Source organism: Asparagus officinalis, chromosome 1 (assembly GCF_001876935.1).
Source record: "Asparagus officinalis chromosome 1, Aspof.V1, whole genome shotgun sequence".
In the NCBI taxonomy this organism is placed as follows: Eukaryota; Viridiplantae; Streptophyta; class Magnoliopsida; order Asparagales; family Asparagaceae; genus Asparagus; species Asparagus officinalis.
Genome location: NC_033794.1, coordinates 23,974,107 through 24,000,201, shown reverse-complemented (window position 1 = coordinate 24,000,201; position 26,095 = coordinate 23,974,107). Strand labels below are relative to the sequence as shown.

At 35.7% G+C, this 26,095-nt stretch overlaps 1 protein-coding gene across 2 annotated transcripts; it reads right to left on the bottom strand.

The window, feature by feature from the left end:
• Window positions 9,291-25,807, bottom strand: LOC109821450. Of its 2 annotated transcripts, none has more exons than XM_020387638.1 (7): window positions 25,510-25,807; window positions 25,353-25,405; window positions 24,380-24,490; window positions 22,355-24,291; window positions 21,838-21,895; window positions 21,276-21,432; window positions 9,291-9,761 (listed from the first exon to the last, which is right to left on the bottom strand). In XM_020387638.1, exons 1-7 carry the CDS (start codon window positions 25,643-25,645, stop codon window positions 9,748-9,750), a joined length of 2,466 nt encoding a protein of 821 aa, XP_020243227.1. In that variant the 5' UTR covers window positions 25,646-25,807; the 3' UTR covers window positions 9,291-9,747. The 2 variants fall into 2 exon arrangements, with proteins under 2 accessions (XP_020243227.1, XP_020243230.1); XM_020387641.1 differs by lacking the exon at window positions 9,291-9,761 and adding an exon at window positions 15,928-16,191.

The following is a 26,095-nucleotide window of genomic DNA, read 5'->3' as shown; positions in this document are numbered from 1 at the left end:
TTAATAGATGAACTTTGTCTAACAATGAACCTCGAGCCTTGTTAGTTGAACTAATTTTGTATGTTGGATGAACCTCGAGCCTTGTTAGTTGAACTAATTTTGTATGTTGGATGAACATCGTCAGTGAAGACGAAGTTCGTTGGTCAAGCGAAAAATCATTTGACAGACATTGAGGATGAACCTCATCAGAATAGCTAACACGGTTAGACATATGAAGTTCAATAGGCAGATGAACTTCATCAAATCAAAAGACGTCATCTTTTAGATGGATTTCATCTCAGAAAGGAAGAAACTATTCATCTCCTTCAAGAAATCCAAGTCTAAAATAGACAGGGTTCATCTATGTTAAAACGTAGATCTTACATTCAGATCTATTACCCGAGAAAGCAGACAAAACTACGAGATCATCTGAAGGACCGGCCATTCCCTTGCCTTTGTTCACAGCAATTTTAGGGGCCATTGGTTTCGAATTAGAAGCTCTCAAAGAAGAAAAGCTTGAAACTTGGAGATGAAGGATTTTGACAACTCAAGCGACCAGAAGAAGAAAGGGTTCTTCGTATGTTGATGCCATATATATATAGGCGAGAGAAATCAATCAAGAGCTGAGATTTTCGATTAAGATTGTTGGACGAATCCTCTTACCAACAAGATTTGCGGGTGAGATCTAGGGAGGAGATCTCGAGGCACCAGCTAGCAGCCACCTATCAGGCCTAGAAAAGGTGCATAATTGTTACTGCTGATAAGGCTGATTGGTCTCATATGGATACGGGTCTGACAATACTCATATGGCAAGACGAGGGTCAGCCAACCGCCGAGCCTCGTGACGAATCTTACAGAAGCTTTGAATTGCGAACAATGAGGCTAAATGCGTCCAAATAGGATTCAAAGTGTTTCAAACTCTATACAGCCCAATTCAAGTTTAAAAACTTTGAAGTGGGGTTTTGTAGGCATTAAAAAGTGCCAAACTTCAAAACATGATGAGGGTCATCATAGGGACGAACCTCGCCACCCAGCGAGGATCCCTATTAGATACGAGGTTCGAAACTTATCATCGGATACGAGGTTTGAAACTCATCATTGGAAAAGAAGTTTGAAGCTCGTCGTGGGATACAAGGTTCGGAGCTCGTCATTGGAAATGAAGTTCAAAGCTTGTCATTGGATACGAGGTTCGGAGCTGGTCATTGAAAACAAAGTTTGGAGTTTGTCGTAAGATACAAAGTTCGGAGTTCGTTGTTGAATATCATCAGACTTAAAGCTCGTTGGTGAAAATGAGGCTCGCTACGCAGTTAGAACTTAGTTATCGAAGACAAAATTCATTGGTGAATACGAAGCTCGTCAGACGTGGTCAGTGAAGACAATTCATTATACTGCAAAGTTGGCCCTATAAGATGAACATTGCTACATATTAAGGCTCGTTCAATCAGATAAACTTCACCATACAGCGAGGCTCATTATCCATAGGCGATCCAGCTACAACGGTTTGAAGACTTAGTCAGCCACATAGGCTAAGCTTCAGGATCATGTTTCGCCCCACTAACCGACGTGGGATGAATTGAAGGAGGCAGTTGCGCCATCTACCCACAATTTTAGTATGTTAGTTACATGTTGAAACCCTATAAATAACCATGAGTGGCTATGAAAATGGTAGTTCGGGGAGACGAGATTCGGGAGAGACCTTGGAGCCTTGATCTTTCATTGCTATGCAAAAAGAGATCATCGACCGACCATCAAAAGCTTTTGTGATCTTGTTCTGATCGTCAACGGGAAGCAATCTCGACTTGAGCATTGAGAGAAGCATCCTTTCGCCATCAAGAGCCTATGTTAAACAAGGAGGAACTAAATTAATCTTCTCTTCATCTGTAATCGAGAAAGAGAGTATGAGTGATTGTGAGGGTTTTGTATCAAGTGATCGAACCCAGATTTCTTAAAACAAAAAATTAATCAAACTTCAATTTTTTTCGACCCTACAACACTGTATTTGAAAGCTTCTATTATCAGGCGGAGATCCTAATTTCTAACATGGCTCTATTCGTTGTCTTCCTCACACTGTGGTTGAATCATTGTGTAGTGCCCACCAGGCCTGTAGATGCTACTGCCGTGGAAGTGGTATAACCGGCTGTTCTCTTGGCTCACGGGTGACCTCTGAACCTTCTCTTAGCCATGGTGTGTTGTCTACAAAGTGGCCTCTGAGAATTGTCCTCTGAGTTCATCTTAGTTAAGGAAGTAGAATCAGATGTGAGAACAATTTTTCAGACTCCCACTCCTTGAGTGCCTATGCCATACCTTTACTTGGTATTGTGGTTCGTTTTGCACCACCCTACCCTAATGTAAACACCTGTAGCGAATGACACTTCAGCTCCTCTTGTCCAACGACTAGAGACAGCTCAATGGGTGGGCTAGTACCAAGTAAAGTTCCGACAAATATTAACAAGAGACATTAACTACGAGATTGCCTGCTGTTTTCCTAATTTCGAAGGAGGTGCATATGGAGAAATACATCAAGATACCAAGGGCTACAATTCATTCACCACACTTAACAAATGTGCTTTTTGGTGGCTCATTAATATACGTCCAGGTTATCTGGTCTTCCGACAGGGGAAAAGTGCTTCATAGAGCCTTATCAACCATATTGCTTCTCTCGGCAATTTGGATATGATCAGATTTATGTCAGGAATCCCAACCTCCAACTTGCATATGTAGGCAATGTGTATGAAGGGGCAATGGCTTGGTACTACTCTGTTGTAGGTTGTACCGGGGCAAAATTCAAACTACCGTACAAAATGCCCAACACTTATACTCTTTGAGTTTTTGTATTTGGTACCAAGCAGCTTCGCAAATCCCTGAGTATAAGATTTGTACCTCTTGTTTGAAATCTGTTCGAAAGTGTTATGACTCGAATAGAGGGTCCAAAAAGTCTCGTCTAAGGGGAAGTAGCGAGTACTTGCCTTGTGAAGAGGCGACCGTTGAAGAGGAAAGAGCCCAAGCACCAGGAGGAGCTCAAGAAGAAGAATCCAAGGCACCTGAGACTCAAGAGATAGAGCATTTAAGGGTTGAAACACGGAGCAAGAAGGCAGCTGGGAAAAGAGTTCTTATGGTAGAAGAGACTGGCCAGTATGAGAAGCGGGCTCACCGTAAGTTATCGATTGGATCCCCTACCTTTAAAGGTCCACAAGGAGCAAAACTCATGCAAGATGCTTTTAAGTTAGCACCTGATGTACATATAGAAGAGGATGAGTTGCAAGAATCATCTGCTACAGGCCTTCCTCACCAACTTGGCCTTCGTTCAGTTGGACTAACTTTGTCGGGTATTGCTTCTTCCTATCACCCACCAGACGAAGAAGATGGCGGGGATGAATCACTTGCTGAGGATACACAATCTTTCCCAACAATGGACCCTACTACTACAACAACTCCGGATCAGGCTTCAGGTGTCGTTCCTCCAATCACAGAGGATACACGAGAAGGAGTCGATAGGGTATTCCTATCAAATCACATTCTCTACACATGCATGATAGTTTAGCGAAGTTCGCTGTATAGCTAACTCCTCTATGAAGAACTTCAAACCATTCGTATTCTTTCCTTCCATTCCAATGGACCTCACAATGAAATTACTCATGAATATACCTCATCCAACTTGTAGGTATCATCCTCAACATTAATAGTACAACACTCATAGCATGTCAATAGGGTATTCCTGTCAAATCACATTCTCTACACATGCATGATAGTTTAGCGAAGTTCGCTGTATAGCTAACTCCTCTATGAAGAACTTCAAACCATTCATATTCTTTCCTTCCATTCCAATGGACCTCACAATGAAATTACTCATGAAAATACCTCATCCAACTTGTGGGTATCATCCTCAACTGAATCATCAACATCGCTACACCCTTCGATTTGGTCATTTTGTTGTGTGTGAGTGGAAAAAATGGGAGTGCTTGATAGAGAAGCATCCATATATTTTTAGGTTGTCCGCTTGATTTCCCAACATTTCTTTTAGAAACAGCCTTCTTTCTTATTGGAGTGATCTTCTTACTTTTTGGAATGAGCATTTTTCTTCTCTTTGGGGTGAGGGTTCATCACCTATATTAGGTTGAGCTTCGACAGTTTGGGGAATGGGTTCATCACCTACGTGAAGTTGAATTTTACATGTTTGGGGACGTGGTTCATCACATATGTTAGCTTGAGCTTCATTTGCATGGTGAAGGGAATTTTTACTTACATTTGATTGAGCTTCATCTGCAGCTTGAGTATGGAGATTTGGTATAATTCCACATTCATCTTTATCAATTGCATCAGCTTCATCAAAAAAATGATCTACAAGCACTTCAATTGTTCTATGCCTACGAGCATGCACTAACATCAAATTCAAATCAAATTGAGTATGTAGAGGCTTCAATCCACCATTTCCCACTCCCACACTTGATATAGCAAACCACACTGACCCCACATTCTGATAGCCAACTTGTCCAATTACACCTCTCATAAAGGATATAAAAATATGCTCTCCTTGTAAGAATTCAACATCAACATCATCCCAACATTATCAGAAGACACATGATAATCAAAGTTGCCTCCATGGCTGAATTTAACCATTGATTACCCCACCCATCTTGCAAATAAATCCCAAGAGAAATGGTTTAAAAGATATAATTTTTTCAAAAAAAGTCAATTACTTAAAAAACCCGAATTCGGTTAACTGTAAACCCTAAATTTAAATCAATTTCTCAAATTAATATTTTAAACAAAACAGAATATACCAAAAGGTCGTCTGAATAAGAAGGTAAGAGAGGTCCACAAAATATACCAATTTAGTAATTTAGCATATTTTTTTCTAGAAAATCCCATAAAATATTAGATATGTAGGGCTTTTGTCATTATTAGTTCCCCTATCATTAATATTTTAAAACTACTCCTTCAAATTATTGAAATTGCTATGAGGTACCACATTTCCTATCTCTTGCTATGCTACTCTATATTGGAGGGATTGATTTGTACCAACTTACGAGAATTAGGGTACCTAATAGCAACTTTAATAGTTCAAGGGACTATTTTTGAAATAAATGGGTAAGCTATTAACAGTTTCAATGATTTGAGGACTAATGTTTGAATATAGAAATATTTAAGGAATAATATTGAAAAACTTCATTTTCTACTAAATTTAATTAAAATTTATAAAAAGAAAAAAAAATGTTATATGTATATCTCTTGGACTATTAAAATGTATACATTAATTAACTCTATTCATAATCCGTTCTAAATTCTTGTACTCACTAACATAAGAGTGATAATAAGAATATGGTCTATTTTTTTCCAAAAATCTTACACTATATACGAATAAGAAAAATATTTAGATTTGGATTCTTTCCAATTAAATGGTAATTAGAGGGTCCAATTATTTCAATCGATACCATCTATTCCTATTTGAATTGATAAGACAAGGCCGTGAAGGATTTTCACAACCACAAAAGTAATTTTTATGATAGCGGAATGAAATCAACAAAATGATATATGATTTAATTGATAGCAATTTATGACTTTTTTTGTCCATCCACAACATTGAGCCCCCCAGCCGAACAATCCTAGACTCGTCCTAGGTTAAAGTACTCTCAAACTTGAGCAACTCTTTTCCAAATGCGCCAATTAAATATCATTGAAATTGCTATTAGGTCTCAATTTTTATAGTTAGAAATTAGTCCTAAAATCATTGACACTGTTGTTAGATTTCTCAATTCTTAAGTTATTTTAAAAGTAGTCCTTCCAATAAAGAGTAGAAGTACAATTAGAGGTTAAATTTGGAACAACTTACCAAATGGAAGACCAATTGGAGATTTCAATCATTTGGGGGATCAGTTTCTAAATATCTTAAGAATCAAGGGAGATAACAATAACTTGATGATTCCAGGGACTAATTTCATAATATGAAAGATGTAAGTGACTGATATAAAAAATCCAAAAAAATGGGAGCTTTCCACTCATATATGCCCTTCGAATAATCAGTATTCTTAAATTAGGATTATTTGCATTCTAGTATCTTATGATACAGTGTAATTACATGGATGACCCTGTAGTATGTGTATCTATACAGATAACTCTGAGATTACTGAATAAAACTACATGGGCAACCCTAATGAAAGTAATCTTAAGGTTACTCAGGGTTACTCGTATAGCTTTAGTCGGTAATCTCTCAGAATTACCTGTATAAATACATAAATCTCAGGGTCGCATGTGTAATTACACCATACCACATAGGTTGTTGGCCTTCTTGTTTTGATGATGTTTAACAAATAATTTACTTCTAATATTGTTTGTCTAGTATTTGTGTTTTCGTATTTATTCTAGGCAAACAACGTGTTGGAGGATGGATGGAATTGCGCATTCACGATCATCTCCAATGGAGGTTGGCGGAATTGTGGAGTGAAGCCTACGCAATTCAAAGTTAAAGATTCAAGTTCAAGCTCCATCCGCAAGTGTACCAAGATAGAGCTTCGTTGAAGATCACAAGCTTGGGTAATTTAGTTTAGGAGTTTATATTATGTGTGTTAAGTACTTTAAGCTCAATATCATATACACACACATTTTATTGGTTTCTATGTATATATATATATAGTTATATATATATATGTACACATTTTGGATTTTGGTTTATCCACAAACAAAGTTTTTACAAGCATATAAATAAATATTTGTATTCATACATGTTTGTTTTTATGTGGATAAGTTAGTTTGGTTTAATTTCATAAATATGAAACAAATATATATTCATATTCATACTCATATGTTTCATATGCTATTGTATTTGATAAAATACTATATTCATTGTTTATAGACTTCATAACAATAGTTTACATCTTTCTTCAAGTCTATAAAATCATTTTGTATTGTTTCAAAGCATGGTTAAGCTAAAATATCAAAACTTATATGTTCACATTTTTATGTTTTGGACTATTTTGCAAAATGATGATATTTTTCATTCGGGAGGTCCTTTCTGAAAACCAGTTTTTGTAGCTTGTGTATTATCATGTCTACAATCATTTCCCAAATTTTTATAATTTTTGGAATTTATTTGATATTTTAAACGTGGTTTTAAAATCAGAAAATTAACTTTCAAACCTGTTTTCTTATATGTCAGTTTACGATCGACCGCCACGGTCGACCGCGCCTTTGATTTACCCTGTGGAGCCAGCAGAGACTTTCGCGGTCGATCGTGACGGTCGACCGTCAAGCTGAAAATTCCCACGGTCGACCGCAGATGTTTCTGAAAATTTTCTCAGTCTCTAACATGGCTCGCGGTCGACCGCGAGAATTTCACGGTCGACCGCCGTATGCCCAACGGCTCTTTTTGTACAGAATCTGAAAAATCTTTTTCTGGGTTTTTGGGGGATTTGGTTGGGGGTTTTGCTATTGGTTTCTCTTCCTATATGAACTCCTCAAACCCCAACTACCAAAATCATCCAAGATGTTTTAAACAAGTTTTTACAAGAGTTTAAGTTTTGTTTAAGTGTGAGTTAAGAGTTTGTTTGTGAAGAGAATTTCACAAGAGTTTGAGGAGATCATCAATCTTGTTTGGGCTTCAATCTACATCCCTCCACTCTTGTTTTAGAGAAGTTTTCTTAAACTCTTTATCTAGCTTATTTATGCTTAACTTATCATATTTATTTTGCTAGATTAAATTGAGTCTATTGAGATTATTGTATTTACATTCATAGTATAATTTAGGGTTGTGGGTTTGTGACTAAGAGTTGTGCTTAATTGAGTTCTCACATTGTTTAGAGAACAATCATTTGATTTGTGAGCTTTAATTGTGAGGATTCACTTTGTAATACACTAGTACACCGAGAGGAGTGTGTGGTCGCTTCCAAGAGGAGTGACGTCGGTTGACGAACCTAGGGAGAGGTTGTATCCTAGCACTTGAGGAAGGACACGGGCTAGAGACCAACACTTAGAGGGTGTGGAGTGTAGTTACATTGTGAGATTGTGATCGTTGATCGGTGAGCGTTGAAAACCGATACTGTGAGGTGTAAACGTTATTCGGGTGATCGTAGAAAACCTGGTTGTGATAGTGGATTTCTACCCGGGAGTGGGGAGCGGAGACGTAGGACGGAAGGTCCGAACTCCGTGATCATATCGTGTGTTTAAGTTTGCTTTGGCGCACTTCTCTTATGTTTATATTTCTTGTCGCCATTGTCCATTGCTCATTATTTATATCATCCACTATTTTGTTTGTGTTTATTTCACCCTTGTGTTAATTTGTATATCCTTACATATATCTCATAGTATATCTCTTTGCTATGATATATCTCTTTGTTCATATTGCTTATCCTAGCTCATATATCTTGTTGTATTTCATACTTGCTAGGATAATTTGTTAATAAGCTTTAATTGGCATAAAATCGGATTAGATTAGCATAAGACCCTAATCACCCCCCGGTCTCACATAGGTATGAGGATGTAAATAATCCTTAATTTACATTCAATTTATAGCCATCCTTTACTCTATTCCATGTTAACTATATACAAAAAAAATAATATATTCTACTAGGGATGACTAGAATTTACATGTTAAAATATTAATTATAATGATTTAAGACTAATTTTAAGTTATTATGAAACAAAGTGATAAGATGAAAACTAAGACTATCATGATCTAAATAGATTACCAATCTACAATTCATCATGATATTATATGCAAATGAGATCAATTAATCAGTATAAAAATCCAATCTTGCGAGATGTTGATTTATTAATATAATTTTGAAACTTGAATTGAAACCCTTGCTTATTAGTAAAATATTCCGAGTAGCAACAGTCTGATCGTAGATCTTTATCCGTGTGTATCAATAAAGGCTTGGATAAACTCTAACCAAACAAAGCTTAAATGGGAATAAGCATTGCTCGCGACTCTTTGACTCGATGGAAATAGAGTTACAAGAGTAAATAGAGCAATCGGATTTTTAAATATATAATTTGATTTGCAATATGATAATTAGGAAATATAAATAGGCTTGCGTTTGCGAGGAAAAGGTGCATACTTATAAAAGTGTTCCACATCATCCAAAAAATATTTTTTTAAAATTCAAATAAGAAAACCATCTACACCCAAATATTGAAATTTTTAGTAAAATACATTTCCTACAATATAATTTGCTAATATTCAAATAATGCATTTGAAGTTGATTTCCTACCCCCAAATGATGCATGCAACATTCGCTGCAATTTATTTTTGCAGCAAACTTTTTTTTTCACACGGGGAGTTTTCTTACATTTATCAAAATAATGGCCCCAAACAGTAAATACCCCTAACCCTACTCCATTACCAGTTTACCACTGAGCAATCTCGCTAGTTTTGTTTCTCGCAAGCCCATGAATGAAAACATGGGTAGGTGTCCCCTTCACAACAACCCTGAAGATATAATCATGCACGCATCCAGTTTACAACCAAACATGTGAACGGCTTTCTATTATGTGCACTGCTCATGGCTTTCTATCTAAAGTGGGGGGAAAAAAGACTACAACCGATATCTGCCTTTCTTGCCTTTTGTACAAACCTTAAGCAACGACCCCGCAGACGTATGTGTACAAGCAATATTCACAAAAAGGTTAAGTCTTCACATCTGCATTACTCATGGCTTTACATCATGATACTACAAAATTTTACATCATCACGCCATCAAGCGAGCACCACATGAGCTTCCGAAACGAGTGGGAAAAAACATACAGTGAACAGCATAAACTCGTGAGGGGAACTCAGTCTCCTGAACCTGCAAGAAAGATTGAAAAGAACGCCCATTTAACTCGATAAATGAAATTGCGTCAACAGCCATATGGCTTGAGCAGTTTGGAGATATCTAACTAAAGAACTATAGAGACAAACAAAAAAATTGGTAGGTCCAAATAGAGTAAAGCTAATATTACATGAACAAAATACAAAACAGACTGGTAAATTTAAGAGTTTGAAACACGATAGTATAGCCAAATAGTGCTAGCACTCAACACTTTTTTTGCTCTATATTTTACTATAACTGAAAAGATCAGGAGATGATAACACAGTAAAAAAAAGGGATGAAAAACAGAAAACAGAATCATGAAGAAGAAAATAAAAGGACAATGTTTGAAGTATCGGGCAATACTGATACTTCGTACTGTACTGAATTTTAAGTATGTTGATCTCTATCGAAACTGGTTGATCTCTACCGAAACTGGTCAATACACTCCACATTGGCAAATAACCACTTTATGAGGATCTAAAGATGGATAGAGCTATATCACAGACAATAAAAAAGCATGCCATACATACCTCTCAGAACATAGATATTTCTAAAATTACCCCAAATCAAAAAGAACTAAGCTAATTACATATGGATAAATTACAAAGCAGACTGCTAAATTAAAAGTGTCAAACATTGTTGTATAGCAAAAGAGCTCTGGCACTTGCACTCCTTCTACTCTGTATACTACAAATGAAAAGATCAGGAGACGATAACACAGTAAAAATAGGGATAAAAAAACAGAAACTGAATATGAGGAGAAGAAAATAAAAAGACAATGTTCGAAATATCAGTCCACACTGATACTTCGTATTGTACTGGATTTTAAGAATGCTAATCCCAACCAAACTAGTCAATGCACCCTAGCTAACGACTTTATGAGGAGCTAAATATTGATAGGAGTATACCGCAAAATAAAATAATAAATGTATCCATATATACCTCTCACATCCTGGCTATTTCTAAAATTACTCCAAATCATCATAATTGCTATTTTACCATTCGTCCCTTTCCCCAAATTGTAATTATCCCCAACTTTTATCCATCATACAAACTATGCTTAAAAAAAATGTAATCAATAAATGTGACACCCTGATCCAGATACTCCTATATAAGAGTCAGGTCGTATCAAGTAGTGGCCTGACTCATCACTCCCTACTACGCGCACGCGCTCGTGTGTGTATATATATACATATAAAGGGATAAATATTTCGATAAGTATTGCAACTCAAATATAATCTCAATCAAAGTAGTATCCACATCTGTCATTGTCACATGATTACTTAGTCCATCCATAATCCGTCATAAGCAGAGTTTTGGCATAATGGAATATGATATGGTTTCAAATTTTGCAATGCCTTGTGATCTTAAAATAGCAAAGACATAAAGAAGAGGTGAACACTTGATAACCTCTAAAAGTGGATTAAACTGTAGCCAAATAGACTTTTTCCTTATTAGAAGAGTAAATAGGAAAATATGCAAAGTTTGCAAACTTATACTAATATATACAAGAAACTAGAACTAAATGCAGGAACTAACACTGACAGATTTTGATGCATCTTAAAGATAATATTAAAGGTAGATATTTGGAATATGAACGAGACTGATAGAATAGTATGTGTTAGAGTCCTACCCCGAACGGGGCGCAATTTTTTACCGTCAATCTAGATCAAGAGAGTTTGGACCATTAGATTACATCAAGTCTCGAGATCACGACACTTGTCACCATAACATTCAGCTTCATGTGGTTTTCATGAGTTTCATTGTGATTTTCCATAATGTTTTGGGCATTAAGAGGGAGGTTAATGGTGTTAATGGACCTATATGACAAGCTAAGCTTAATGGGTTGAAACCATTTGAATAGAGACCCATTACACCCAAACCATTAGCAAAATCCTTCATATAAAAACTTCATTCCTCTCCCAAAATTAGTTAGGGCTAAAAGATTAGAGAAGTTTTTGGAGGCAAGAGAGAGAGCTTCATCATTCCAAGGTAAGTGCTTTCTCTTGCTAAATCTAGTTTATGTCAAACTTCAATTTCAATTTATAGGGTTTTGAGATTTTGATCTCCTGTTTCTTTTGAACTAAGAAACGTTTGATTTGGGTTATTTTCAAATTTGTGGCTTTTCATTAAGTGTAGGATCTCCCTAAGAGAGGGGTTTCATCCCCACAATCTCTTTCAAGGGTAAGGACCCATTGTTGTAGATTGTAGAGATAATGCATAATTGCATATCCATGAGGTTTGATGTATTTTCATGGATTTTTATGTGGGTATTGCTCTCTAGATGCTATTGATTGATTTGTATGTGGAAGATTAAGATTTAGAAGGGGTTGTCCCCATATTTGGTCGGAATGTGAGCTTGAGCTCTCTGATGGCGGAATTTGACATGCTTGGTTATTTTGGTTGCAACTTGTTGTATAGCTTCTCCTTGATGTTAGAAATCATGGGTAGAAAGTAGATTTGGATATAGTTTAATCATGACGAAGATTTGGATTGAAAACGTTTTAAAACTCGTGGATTCCCAGGACACGCGCTCACCATATCAGTGCATACAGTCACCATATCAATAATGCACGCACTCAAAGGAAAAGTCTACGAGATAAAATGATTACAATGTTTCAGCATGCGCTCAGTGCACCAGAGTGCATGCAAACAGGGTTTTTCAGTTGATCTCAGTTTGACTTAGAGTTGACCACGAGATACTAATCTAACATAGCAGCTAGGGCAGCACACGTGCCAACTAGTGAGCGCATGCGGTCAGTCCCAAAAACAGATCTGTTTGAGTTTCGATTTTGGATTTGATTAAGGTTTTTTTCGGGGTTCTTTTGCTTTCATTAGTGTACCTTGTGATGCCAGAGATGTAGTATCACTTGTCCTTGCCATCTTAATGGAAAGTAGTTGACAAAGTAGAGTTATTTGCTTCTATGTTTCGGTTAATGCAAGTTATGCCATTATCCATATTTAGATTCAAATCATGATAATTGTTGCTACAATGTTACATAGTTGTATCTTTGTTAAGCGATGTTTGATTTAGAATCCACGAACATTTATGCATGTTGGCCTAGGGCTCACCTTGGAATTTTAATTTGTTCGATACATTATTCATGAGACTTGACCCAAATAGTATGTATGATAAACTAAGTAAGAACCTAGATCAAGTATCTGCGCATATCAAGTCATGAATGACTTACGTTTTATATTTGACAAGCATGTTTCATAGCTTTGAAAACCCAGACGAAGAGGGCACCCACGAGATGTATGTTCTCTATGGATTAAGCTATTCAAGCTTAATGTACAACATATCATGTATAGTCATGTAATGAAAAAGTTCGGTGGGTTATTATCGAGGGAAATTGAATATCTCTTAGGGAATGTGTGGCCCGATGTTGTGTTTGAGCGCTAGCGCATGAAGGAGTTCCCGTGCACAAAAACCAAGACAATATATTAATCAAGATCAAGTTCCATGTGGGCATTCCAAACACACATTAGCTAATGAGAGTTTTCCCAAACAAGACCAAGTTAAAAGTAAGATAGTTAACACACACTATCTTATGAATCGCACTTGAGGGTCTAGGCGCACTCCTACTTATGATCAAGGGCTTAAATATCGGTTTTGGGGGATTATCAGACGGGCAAATTCATCAAATAGAGGATATCAATGATATATCGGAGATAAATAGTATTTATCAGAGTGATATTACCGGATGGTCATATACATAATGTAGTATTCTAAAATCTAATCTAATCATACCTAATAAAATATAAACATACCAAAATATAAATAATTATGTTTTAGAATTACTAACCAATGGCAAAAAATCGGATCGGGTCGGGTTTAAAGTCCATTGAATAGTCCGTTGCCCAAAATCAAAACCAAACCAAAGGCCGATAATTTGATTTTTGGGCCGATAATATCGGCCAATAACTCACTTTATCACTGCATTATCGGCGATAAACTTTCAAAAACGATAACCGGTTTAGAATCAAACTTATCATAACTGAAGACCCCCAAAACCGATAGGTTTATCAGCCGATATTTAAAACGTTGCTTGTGATGATGATGTTGTTGCTTATCAGGTGTAGTTTATTTGTTGTTTACATGTTTTTTGTCCCAGTTCAGTACTATGATGCATGTTTCCTGATCATGAAGTAAGATGTTACTGTTACGTAGTCTTTCTTATGATTATATCAGTCATGTATCCATGATACATGTTACATGTACACACACTTCCTTCGTTCATTTTAACACTTGCTAGATAGCTTTTTTACCATCCTAGTTTGCACATCGGTGCCAAAGCCAGGCACATCCCCTGTGCTGACAGACACCCAAAGTCAAGTGATACCAAGTACCAGTGATGACTTTCTTCGAGAGTTCTCGAGTATCTATCTATCCATCAATCTATTCCCCAGTATCTAATGTATTTACTCAGTCTATGTCATTATCTCCCTTCTTATGAAGTAACTATTATGTACTTATATTCACAGGCGTTAATACAATAAATATGTTATAGCTGAGCAGTTTTATTATGTATTTGGGTTGTATTTTCTGTTGAACATCCAATATCAGACTTGCAATATATTTTTCTCATTTCAGTATATTCGTGAGACTTGATCAAGTATTATGTATTTGCTTCTGTTGGGTACTTATTATGTTGTATATTTTCTCTTGCTGCACACTAGCTTCCGATGTTCTTGTGATCATGTATTATTATGTGATGTTATTCTAAATGTGACTACTGTAATGTATGTACCGGTCTATTATATAGGCTTGTATTTTTTCAATATGTCTTGATGTATCAAACAAGCGGCTAAAAAGATCCTTAAAAATCTAGAGGTGAAAGATTGTTCATTATAGAAAGTGGATGATAGTTCAAATAGTAATTAGAGCGAAGAGAACACTATATAAAGATTAAGAGATAGCAATGAGAAAAATTTTGAGAAAAATAAACTAGCAAAGGAAGCAAAAAAGTAGTGAGGCCAAATACAGGGCTTATGAGGATTTAAATAAGAATAAGATTTAGGGGGATAATATGTATGAGTTTTTCAAGATGAGAGGAAGAAAAACTAAACTTAGGTAACATTAGATGTATCAAGATTGAAGCCAAGAGTTATAGTAAACAATGATGAAATTAAAGAGAGGTAGAGTTATTATCATAATGTTTAATATTATAACACAAAACTAGAGAACATAGATCAATGTTCAAAAAACCGTGTTAAATAACACGTTTTGTAACTTAACGCGAGCTCCATGTTACATAACTAAGGGATATAACGCGTATACAATATAACATAGCATTTTTTGGGGGAAAAGTAAAAAAAAGGGTTATAACACGTTAATTTCATAACCCAAAATAACCCACGTTAGATGTGCTTGGATTTTTGGACACGTGAATTGAATATCCATCATCCATTTTATACATAAACTCATCTCTTACTTCTTTTCTCTCACCCAAACTCTCTCACCAATTCTCTGCATGTCACCTCCTAAAACACTAATTCCCTCTCGGCTCTCACCCAACTCTATGTAGTTTGTTCGCCGCCTCCACCTTCTCGACGACGAACAACTCCTCAGTCTCTCCCTCCACCCTCGACAAAATCTCTCTCCCGCCTCAACCTTCGACAACGAAATCTCTCCTACCTCCACCTTTGATGAATCTCTCTCCCTCCTCCACCTTCGATGACAAAATCATCTCGGATCCTCTGCAATTCTGGCTGAACCACCTCCCTTCCACCTTCAACAAGGAAAACATCTTGGATATTATATATTTATATTTGATAATTGTGATGTTATGTTTGAGAATTTTGATGATTCTCGGTATTGAAGTTATTATAAATTGGCAGTATTTATAAGGCATCTAAATAATTAATAAATAATATAACATACGTTATGTGTTACATTTTTTGCATTTTTTCCTTAACCCTTAACATGAGGTCAAACGTTACCTATTTTCGTTATTTTGAACATTGACATAGACATAATCTACCAGTATAACATATGGTATAAAAATTTGTCATGCCCCTGGGATCCAGCAGTTGTTTGGCCCCGAGGTTGCGCAACACAGTGCAGTCAGTCACAAATTTTCAGCTATAAATTTCAGAGCAGTATTCCAATTTTCAAACTCTTCCAAAATAACACATATACCAAATGTAGTACCCCAGATCTTTTATAATTCATAGAGTCACAACTATTCCAAAATTTATACATAGTATGGTCGCACAAACCACACATATATATACACACACACTTATACTCCAAATACATCAAGAACCATCTACCTTACCACATATATATACATACACATACAAACAAGTACATACTCTCGATACAAACCAAAAGTATAGGCTTTACCCAAATCGCTTATCATGCAAAACTACTCTTCCAAAAACTTGATCTGTCCAACAGGTACAATCTATCTTTGCTCCTCTGAAAAATATTTATGATGAATGGAATGAGTACAACAACTTAGCAAGCAACCCATCTACATTCTAAGCTTTAGTCACACAAAAATACCGATACATTTAAAATTTGGCACAAAATAATTAGAATTCAAAAATTTTAGACTATATCAAATAAAATCTAACTTCTCAAATTCAATACAGTTTTAACTGATAATCAAAATATAACGGTTGAAAATTAAAATCTTATTCTTCATAAGTGTCTTAACTATGTAATGATTACTCTCATCATCTTAGCCAAGGGTCAAGAAATCCTTGATGGTGTTACTCAACAGGTCCAGAAATAGTACAATAATAATCCAGATATTCTCATGAATTTAATAATATCAACGCACGTCCCAATTAAAACCCCTTTGAACATCTTCAAAGGGTCTAGACAAAACCCCATTGAACGTCTCCAAGGGATCCAGATAAAACCCACCTGAATGCCTCCGGTTGGTCCAGACAAATATCAAGGGTCTATAATCCATAATTATATCAATGATCTCTTTGAATTTCCTCCACGTGGGTCAGACAGAATTTCCCAATGGCTAGAGGTGTTTATTTACATCCTTAACAGTGATCTTCGTAGAAAATTTTTAAATCAACAGATGTCAGTAGAAATCTTTTCTAAAACTATTTTATAATTTTTTATTTTAAAATATCTTTAAATAGTCCTTCCTATTGAAATATTTCAAGAATCTTTAATGAAATTCTAATACTCTACTTTTATGAATTATATCAATATACTTCTTTAAAAAATTGTACTTATGACTATAGTCTCATGTTTGCCTAATATGTAGTGCAAATGTACTCACGTCTCAAACTTTTATCCATAACCGATTAATGAGTACAAAGATCTTACATTGCAGTCTTAATGTGTTACAGCACTAGCTAAAAATAATTACTCTCCTATAAACACAAGGTAAGATAGTAACGAATTTCACTTCTTCAGGGACTTAAATGAACAAATGTGCAACATAAGTTACATTTACCTTGAACGAGACCTTAGTCAAATAGTTTAGCATGGAACTCTTGGATTTTCTTATATGCTAGTTTCAGAGCTAATCTTTTATAGGTGATAACTAGTTGATATCTCTTTTCTTCTTGAATGTATTAGATCCAAATTACTTATTGGTTTTTGATGTATTTTTCTCTAACATCATTTTAGAAATGAAAGTATTGAATGACTTTAAGCTCTATTGCGTATGAATTAATTTAACAAATATGCGAACCTTGCATCACAATAATTTATAACATGCTTCCCTTCTTCTTTAATCAAATTATCATTCTGAATGGAATAAATCAATAGTAACTTAGCTTCATATGTCAAGTAACTATTATTACATTCAAACTAGAGTCTAGAAAGAGGACGAAATTACTTACCTGAATCTACAATTTTTAATCTGCACCCTTCTCTCTCTGTCCTTCTCCTGCTGTCTTAAAATTTAGATAAATCCCCTTTTTTCCACAATATTTCCAATTACTTCTTTCACTATCTATGTTTATCCCCATATATGGTTAACAGCCGAAGTTCCCTGTGACTCTACCACTGGAGATTGGTAATTGGATATATATTTTGCATATTTATCTAGTGTTTGCAATATAATGAACACCTGGCCCCCCTTTGACAACTAACCCTCCCTTTTATTGTCACCTAAACCTTGTAGGGCACCTCATTCTATAATCCTTTCACACTTTGATGCTTGGTAAGGAAAATAACTGTTTCTCCCATTTTCTTTTTAGTTGATTCATTATTTATGATAGAGTCTAACCTCTTGTATATAGAATAACCAATAATGTTAAAAATATGAGTCCAACCTCTTGTATATAGAATAACCAATAATGTTAAAAATATGTCATACTTATTGAACCATACGTGAATGTTCAAGACAATATAAATAGATTAAAAAAACTCATTTCCTTATAAGTAAAAGCAATTCTAATTACACTCTCAACACTAGAAAATTGGTGTTAAATAGTAGAGATATTACAAAAATAGATATTTTTGAAAAATAAAGATCAACAATGCTAAGGTTAATGATCCAATAGAGAAAATGAAAATGGGAAGAGGCCTAGGACCTAACGACATTCCAACTAAATTTTAGAATGTATAAGGGTGTATTTGGCAACCAATCCAACATTAGGCCACAACCAGCTCTTACCCTGTTAAAACAAAATTAGTTTTATTTTGAACCAATGAGGGGTGGTCCAAACCAAAATGCATTTAAAGGTCAAATTTGGTCTTAGAAAAACTGGGCAACCTTAGCCTAGTTTTACCCAAATAGATTATCTTCTCAAAATGAGGTCAGGTTTGAACCTGGGCCCATTTTTGAAGAGTTGTTAAACACACCCTTAGAGATACGGATTAGGATGGTTGACTTTGCAAAACCCTTTTAAACTTGGGCCAAGGATTAATATTGGCCGCAATTTTATGCTGAACTAAATTAAAAGCTTTCCATCTAAGCAGTTTGGAAAAGAACTCATTTCGAGTAAATTTTTAGCTTAAAAAATGGACCATTTCTAATCATGTTTTAGCCAAACACCAAACAACCAAATACTAGGCTATGAACAAACATGACCCAGTTGTAAAGAATTGCAAACACACTCTTAGAATAGAACAAACGCTCTCTTTATTGATTAATCACGAATACATGAGTACACTAATTTATAGATGACAAAAGCTCTAATATAGAAAGTCTTAACAATAGGTAGAGAATAAGAAACCATATGTACTACCAGATATAGATAGACGCATTATCAACAATGTTGAAAAAAAGTGGTAAAAAGCGCTACCTAAGCGGTTTTTAAAGTGGAAGCACCTCTTCGCTTTCACAGCTTTCACTGGTATTAAGCACTTTTAGGAAAAAAAATGAATCACGGTAAATAACCCTTTCGTACCTGACCTGACCCACAGGCTTTTAAAATTTAAACCTTCTTTCTCCTTGTCGATTTTCTCCTCTATTTTCCAAAACCAAAGAAAGCCTACATCCCAAGATATCCACCTCCAGCCTCCTCCGTCCACCTAGTCCATCTCCACAAGTCATATTCTCTAGGGGAGACACATTTTCTCCACCTCTTCTTCTCCATTGAAGCTCACCACAAATTCATGTGAAGTTCTCTCCTCGCTAAAGCCTCCTAGATAAGTCCGCCTCTAGCAAAATCATCACCACGTGGACCCAAAAACACCTTAGACCGCCAAAACCATCTCCACCTCCAACAAACTTTGCTTTCAGTAAATTCTCCACGCGAAACGTGAGCTCCCTTGATGTTGGAAGCAATAGCGTCGAGCAGCACGTATGTTTTCAATTTTTACCTCTTTTTCTACCTTTCTTCTCCCTTCAAATACATTCAATATACTGTGTGGGTGCTCTTCTTTGAGTTTGAACTTGATTTTTTTTAACTTTAATTCATATTTAAAATTTTAATAGGATTTGGACTGCTTTTTCCTTGGACGCATTGAACCCCTTAAGCCCACTGTTTTAAAAAGTCTTCGCCTAGGTCTAGACAGTATGTAGGCCGCCTAACTAACGCCTAACGTTTAGGTGGTACCTAGGCTACCCATATAGGTTTTGGGAGTGTTTAGAGGAGTATTGTCTACTTACATGGACTGTATTCTTTAGACCTTGATCGTGATTTTCTGTATTGCAACCTCCACACCTACAAACTCCTTCAAACTTCTTTAACATTTAAATATGAACACCTCCACTATCTTCTCAAACCTTCAGCAAAACCTTCTCGATCACCACTTAAACGAAGAAACAAATCTGCCTAGACACCAATTTGACACCTAAACTTTCTATAACATTAGCATTTACTATCAATTATTGTAATTAAAAAAAACCTCCTAGGCTCTAGGAGACAAGTCCAACGCTTAGGCCTCCTAGCGCTTTCTATAACTTTATTAGTTATTATTTTGGCTATTTAGCATTTCAAGTATGCATTGTTTATTGTGGATCTAAGATTGTTATATTTTTTTATAAATTTATATAAATTTAATACATGTTTTTATTAATTATTATATTTAAATAATTTTAGAAATAGCCTAACATCTAGGCGCCGCCTAGGCATGCGCCTAGACATACACTTAAGCGTCTAGGCTTTAGGCGTTGGCTCAAGCGCCTAGTCCGCCTAGCGCTTTCTGTAACATTGCTTAAGCCCCCAAAAGCCTATACAGTGCCTCACCGCTTCACTCCATTTTCCGCTTCTACAACCTTGACTACCAATAACAAGAGATATGGAATAAATGATATTCGTATTCTACCATATTTATCATATACCCCATTATATTCAACACACAATATGGAACTTTGAGAAAGGACAATTAAGAAAGAAGACGTGTATTGAAAACAAATGGCATTATGCAAGGGAGGTAAACTACGAAAGCTAGTTTTAGATTAAGATGTTTGACTGAGAGATAAAGAGAAGAGAATGATCTACATATAATTTATATTGATCTTTAAAGAATTTAGAAGACAATGAACTACATCTGACTTTCATTCATATATAAAGAATTTAGAAGATAATGATCTACATATTAATTTTGATTGATCTATAAAGAATTTATAATTATTAATTAAGCAAAACAAAACTAAATTCATAAAATGTAATTTTTAGTAAAGCGAGAATATGATATGTAATTTTTAGTAAAGCGAGAATAGAAACCAACGTAAAATAGATACTGATGGTCAAACAATACCTAAAAGTAATTATTTTTCCAATTTAGGATCAATCATTTGTAACGGCATTGAGATTGAGGATGATGTGCAAGATAAGAAGAAAAATAATATGTCAAAATGAAACAAATGGAATAGCTTGGAGCAGATCATAATGACCAGTGCCATGAGGGATGACAGACAAGTGGATTGTTACTTAGCCATATCCTGTGTCTCACTTCATTTGGGAAAGAATCTGTCTACTATATGTTTTAGCATTAACATATTTAGCAGGGAGGATATGTGATTCACTAACTTGATCATGACATGGAGTATCTTATCCAAGGACATACTATAAATAAATTGAAACAGAAGTTCAGTCTATTTTCTTCTAGTCTGCATGGGTCAAGTTTAGCACCTTTTTCTCGTTGCCGAGCCTCTTTGATTAAAATATTTCTCCACTTATCTTTGAGATCACCAGGCTGACGAGTTGCTCGAAATTTATGTCTAATCTTACTCCAAATATTTGCCCATGGAATATTTCCATTGTCCAGAGAGATTTTTTGCATTGCATCCTGCATTAGAACCAGATTTATTGCTAGAATTACAAATACCAAGAGTTAAAGACATCAAGTGATGCACACTTTCAATTTATTTACAATGAACAGCAATAAATCTTAAAATTATTCTCAAAGCTAAAATTTCACAGCTAAGAAAGAATGCCTTCTTTTCACTTTCTCTACAATGAATAGCAATAAATCTTAAAATTATTCTCAAAACTATAATTTCACGGCTAAGAAAGAATGCCTTTTTTTCAGTGTATTAGTGAAACAGTAAGTAGTTAGTAAACCTAAGATGAAAGAAAAGCATATCTCCAACTCACTTTACCAATCAAAAGAAATTTGAAGATGACAATTTAGTTTGTCAAACGGTCTATATAACATCTCTAAGGAAATAACTAGGAACGAGTTAAGACTGACCTTTAAAGCTTTTTCCTCCTCTGGTGTCCAATACTTTCTGGTTCGCTTATTGTTCAGCCTATACAAATCAGACATAAGAATGTTTATCTTTTGTCGAAAGGACACATACTTAAGATGCTGCTAAGAATCTTTAAGCACAGATGCAAATAAAAACAGAAGCAAGAAAGAAAAACATAAAAGATCTAACAGGGAAAAAGTTTCCAAACAAAAGGAAAAGAGTATTCTTCTCCTTTGGAACTCTATATTTCCCAACTTCAACAGTTAAAAGATGCCAAAGGAAAAACTCACGACTAAAGGAAAGACCTCAAGCAGCTAAATGGAGAGGAAACGTGAATTTAAAAAATATGACATTGCCTAAAAAGTAAACTGAAAGAAAATGAGCTCTATATCTTTTCCTAGAGAAAAGAATGTTCAAATTAAAAGATGAAAAGAACATTTCATTGGCCTAGTAATGCCTCTTACTGGTCAAGGACAACACAACTAGTGTCATGCCTAATATCCAATGCAGAATACTTACTCGTTGTTGAACTCATTTTGACCGTTGGTATCATCGCAAAAGGGTGGATCACCAGAATCTTTGGCATGCTGGTTCTGTGCGCTAACAGTATGCAATCTTTTTCTCAGCGAATACCTCTCACTGGCTTGTGGTGACACAATCACTGCTTTCTCAGTTGAACTGCTGGTCTCTGGTTCAACAATTTTTGTAGCTTGCTCCTGCTTTTTTTGGTTTTGTATTTCAGAAATTTTATCAGGAGGAACAGGTAAGCTTTTCGTATTGACTTGGGACAGAGCATGTGCTTCTACAATTCTGGATCGTTCGTCTTTCTCACATGTTAAATTAACATTATCAGGAAGAACATCATCCATCATATTATTAATCTGCATTTTTAGCTTTCTCTTTGCACATTTCCTGGCAGTAAGAGAACATATTTCCTTCATGGGATGCAAATTGTTAATATTTTGTTCAATGCTCTCTTCTAAGTTATCTTGATTTTCCTTATTTTGTATTACTGAACAGGTTTCAACCAAATTTGCTTGAGAAATATCCTGTATTTCTTTAACGCCAGATGTTTTAATCATTTCACGTGCTAAATAGCTTTCATCCAACGTTGATTTAGCTTCTGCTATTTGCCTGCCTTTCGCACTCTGATAACCTTCTCTTGTGTCCTTAAGACTTGATGCACTGCGGTGCTTGATAAGCTCAGTACTTTGAAAACCATTGACTGCTCTGCTTTTTACTTCCGTAAGAGGCATTACTTGTAGAGGAGGAATATTGTTATCCACATGAACGGGATTACAAGACGGTCTTCTATTATCAGGAACTGCAACTGCATGATTTTGTCGTTGCAGTTGCCTTTCCGTAATGCACTCACAGTCATCAACTGACATTTCATTGTGTAATGCCCCTGTGCTATTGGGAAGTTCAGTCCTCTTGATATACTGAGATGTCTCTGTGGTTCCTGGTACATCAGAAATTCTGTGATGAATAATAGGTTCCACTCGTTTGGAATTCTTTTGATGTCTTTTATTCTTACCGTGACACCTTATATTTTCATCCATTCTTACTTGGCATGATTCTCTTTCAATTGAAAGACGTGATACTAGTTCTTTACTATGCCTCATCCAATCTTTATCAATATAACTTGCAAGGACTCTCAACGCATGAGAATATTTTTGTTCCGCTTTGTGATAAGCATGAACAGCTTTTTTGTATGAACATAAGGGACAATAGAAATCACCTTTTTCATCAAAATCAACTGATGAATCGATGCATTTATCATGAATTCCTAGCAAGCAATCGCTTCCACTGCAAACTAACAGTGAGCCTCCTTCATCACACTTCAAACATGAGCCAGTTTCTATTCTATCACTATTCGAATTTAATTTGCCACCGTTAGCAGCCTCCGCAGCTGCTAGTAATACTGTGAGTCCACCATTACAATGTGATGACTGTTGGCCAAGTCCAGGTCCATGTACTTGCAATAATTCCTTGCTAATGCTAGCAAATGGAGGAACACCAATATGCTTCTGCAACTGAACTTCTTCACTGTTCCGCTGATTGGACTGTTGCCAAAATGCACAAGTATCTTCTAGCAGGATTTCCTTCCCACCATCGGCAGACGGGGTAGAAGAAACATGTTTCACAAGCTGAAGTTCTTTGTCATATACATAATCAGGATCTGCAGAAATCTGGTTCGGTAACTCGAGTTCTTTTGCATTGACCTGTTCCGCAGATCCAGAAGGATCTCCTGGCAAGACCTTGTAGCTATTATCAGTGTCCATGGAAGGTGAAATTTGGTTTTGTAACTCATCTTCCTCCTGAATGTTTAACTTCCTCTTCTTTGCTTTTCCACCCTCTACGCCTCCGTGAGATATCTGATCAGCTCCAGTCATCAAAGTTTTTGCCTTTGAAAATGCAACAATTTGACCGCCTTTGCCAGCTGTGTCCTTCAGCTGAATATGAGAATTGATGAGATTATGTTAGCTGGATATGTTTTGTACCACTTTTTGCTTTACAAGATAAGTAGATATTTTCACATACTAGGTCAACATAATGTTTCGGTGCAGTAGCTCTTTTCCTAAAAACAAATTGGCCAAGATCATGCTTGAACAGCTCTGCTCCACCCTTAACTTGGTCACTTTCAGGTGCTTCCTACAACAATATGTAAAGTAGTTGAATACTACTTTTCTGCTAATAAAACTAAACTTCAAAAACAATTCAAATCAGAAACATTTGTGATAATAACTAGTTTAATAGTCATAGTTTTAGATTAAGGATTGGGTATTCGTGTCAGATCCTCAGGCACAAAAATCGACAAAGAAGTAGTTAGTTGTTGACTATCACATCTATAATAGTGTATCTATCATCAACATATTCAAAATTTTCCTATAAAAACTGATATGTCCAAGGTCATATATCATGTGGTTTCAGATTTATAATTAAGAAACTACATGAAAGAATATCTCTTTTGTAGTTATATCTCTTCATACACTGTACTTCACATTCTCACAATATTTAAAACCCAAATGTAATGATTCAGCCCTTCCAGCTTTCAGAACGTGCAACAAGGAGTATATTAGAGAACATGCACAAAAAAGATGAAAACGAATAAGACAGTACACAATGAAGCATAGATACACACGTCATGTTATACATATCATACTATGTGACGAGTCTCGCTACCGTCAAACAAGGCATCTTATCTTTTCCACAACCGATACTCAACATTGACTTAATAAGCCAATGCGTTATTAAACGTCTTTCCTACATCTAAAAGATAGTGAAATCGTGATAGCTCAGCAACTTTGCGAAAGGGGCGTCTGTATTGGAACACAAACAATAAAAACAACATTGTACTTGGCTTGTAAACTTACTAATGAATAAGAAAAAATTCAAGAGCATGAAATTTCAGTTTTCTACCACTATACTCACTATTACAAATAGCGGTCAAGTTTTATTCAGTTGTCGCAGCAATAGAACTAAAATCAAAAGTAGCAAGGGGGAAAAAAGCCACCTTGTTCACAATAAGCAAAGGGACTTGCTCCGAAACAGCCGAGGTCGTTGGCACTTTACAAAACAAAACAAAGCAAGAATATTAGTGATAAATCAAACAAAAAAAAAGAGGGGGGGATGGAGAAAAGAGGTGGGTTAGGGTTCGTCCTCGTTCTTACCGTGGCCGAGCAGAGACGAGTCGTTGTTGAGGGTTAGGGAGTCGAGAACCCAACTCCATGCGAGGGAACTCGACGCCTTGGGCTCGGAATTGGGAGAGAAGATGGAGGAAAGAGCGAAGGGTGGATCCAAATCCATTGGAATTTTAGGGTTTATAGAGATTAGGGTTTAATGAAAGAAGAGGGAAAGGGCAAATTAAAAAATGGCATGGAAAGTGATGGAGTGAAGAAAGATGGGGGCTTTTGTGTTTCGGTTTTGATTTTTGAGAGACAGATTGTGGAGCTTCTTCTTCTTCTCCCTCTTTCGGTTATTTTTGGCTCTTAGTCCCTTGCATCTTTCATATGTTGAAATTAGTCCCTATAATCATTAAAATTGCTATTATGTATAAGACCCCACGTCTTCTATATTTTATATTAGATCCCAAAATCTTTGTTTTTCAGAAAATGAACCCCAAATCCTTTATTTGGTTTATATAAAAAAAAACCTTTAGTTAGATTTAACATTAATTGCTAAATTTATTTATTAATGTTTGAGATTTTTATTTATGGACTATTATGTGCATACTCATTGAAATTGTTGCTGTGTCCC

Coding starts and splice junctions, on each gene's coding strand:
- LOC109821450 (XM_020387638.1), bottom strand. CDS start 25,645: ATGGATTTGGATCCACCCTTCGCTCTTTCCTCCATCTTCTCTCCCAAT. Junction 24,491..25,352: donor CTTTGCTTATTGTGAACAAG/GTGGCTTTTTTC, acceptor ATATTGTTGTAG/GAAGCACCTGAAAGTGACCA. Junction 21,433..21,837: donor AGGAGGAAAAAGCTTTAAAG/GTCAGTCTTAAC, acceptor GTTCTAATGCAG/GATGCAATGCAAAAAATCTC.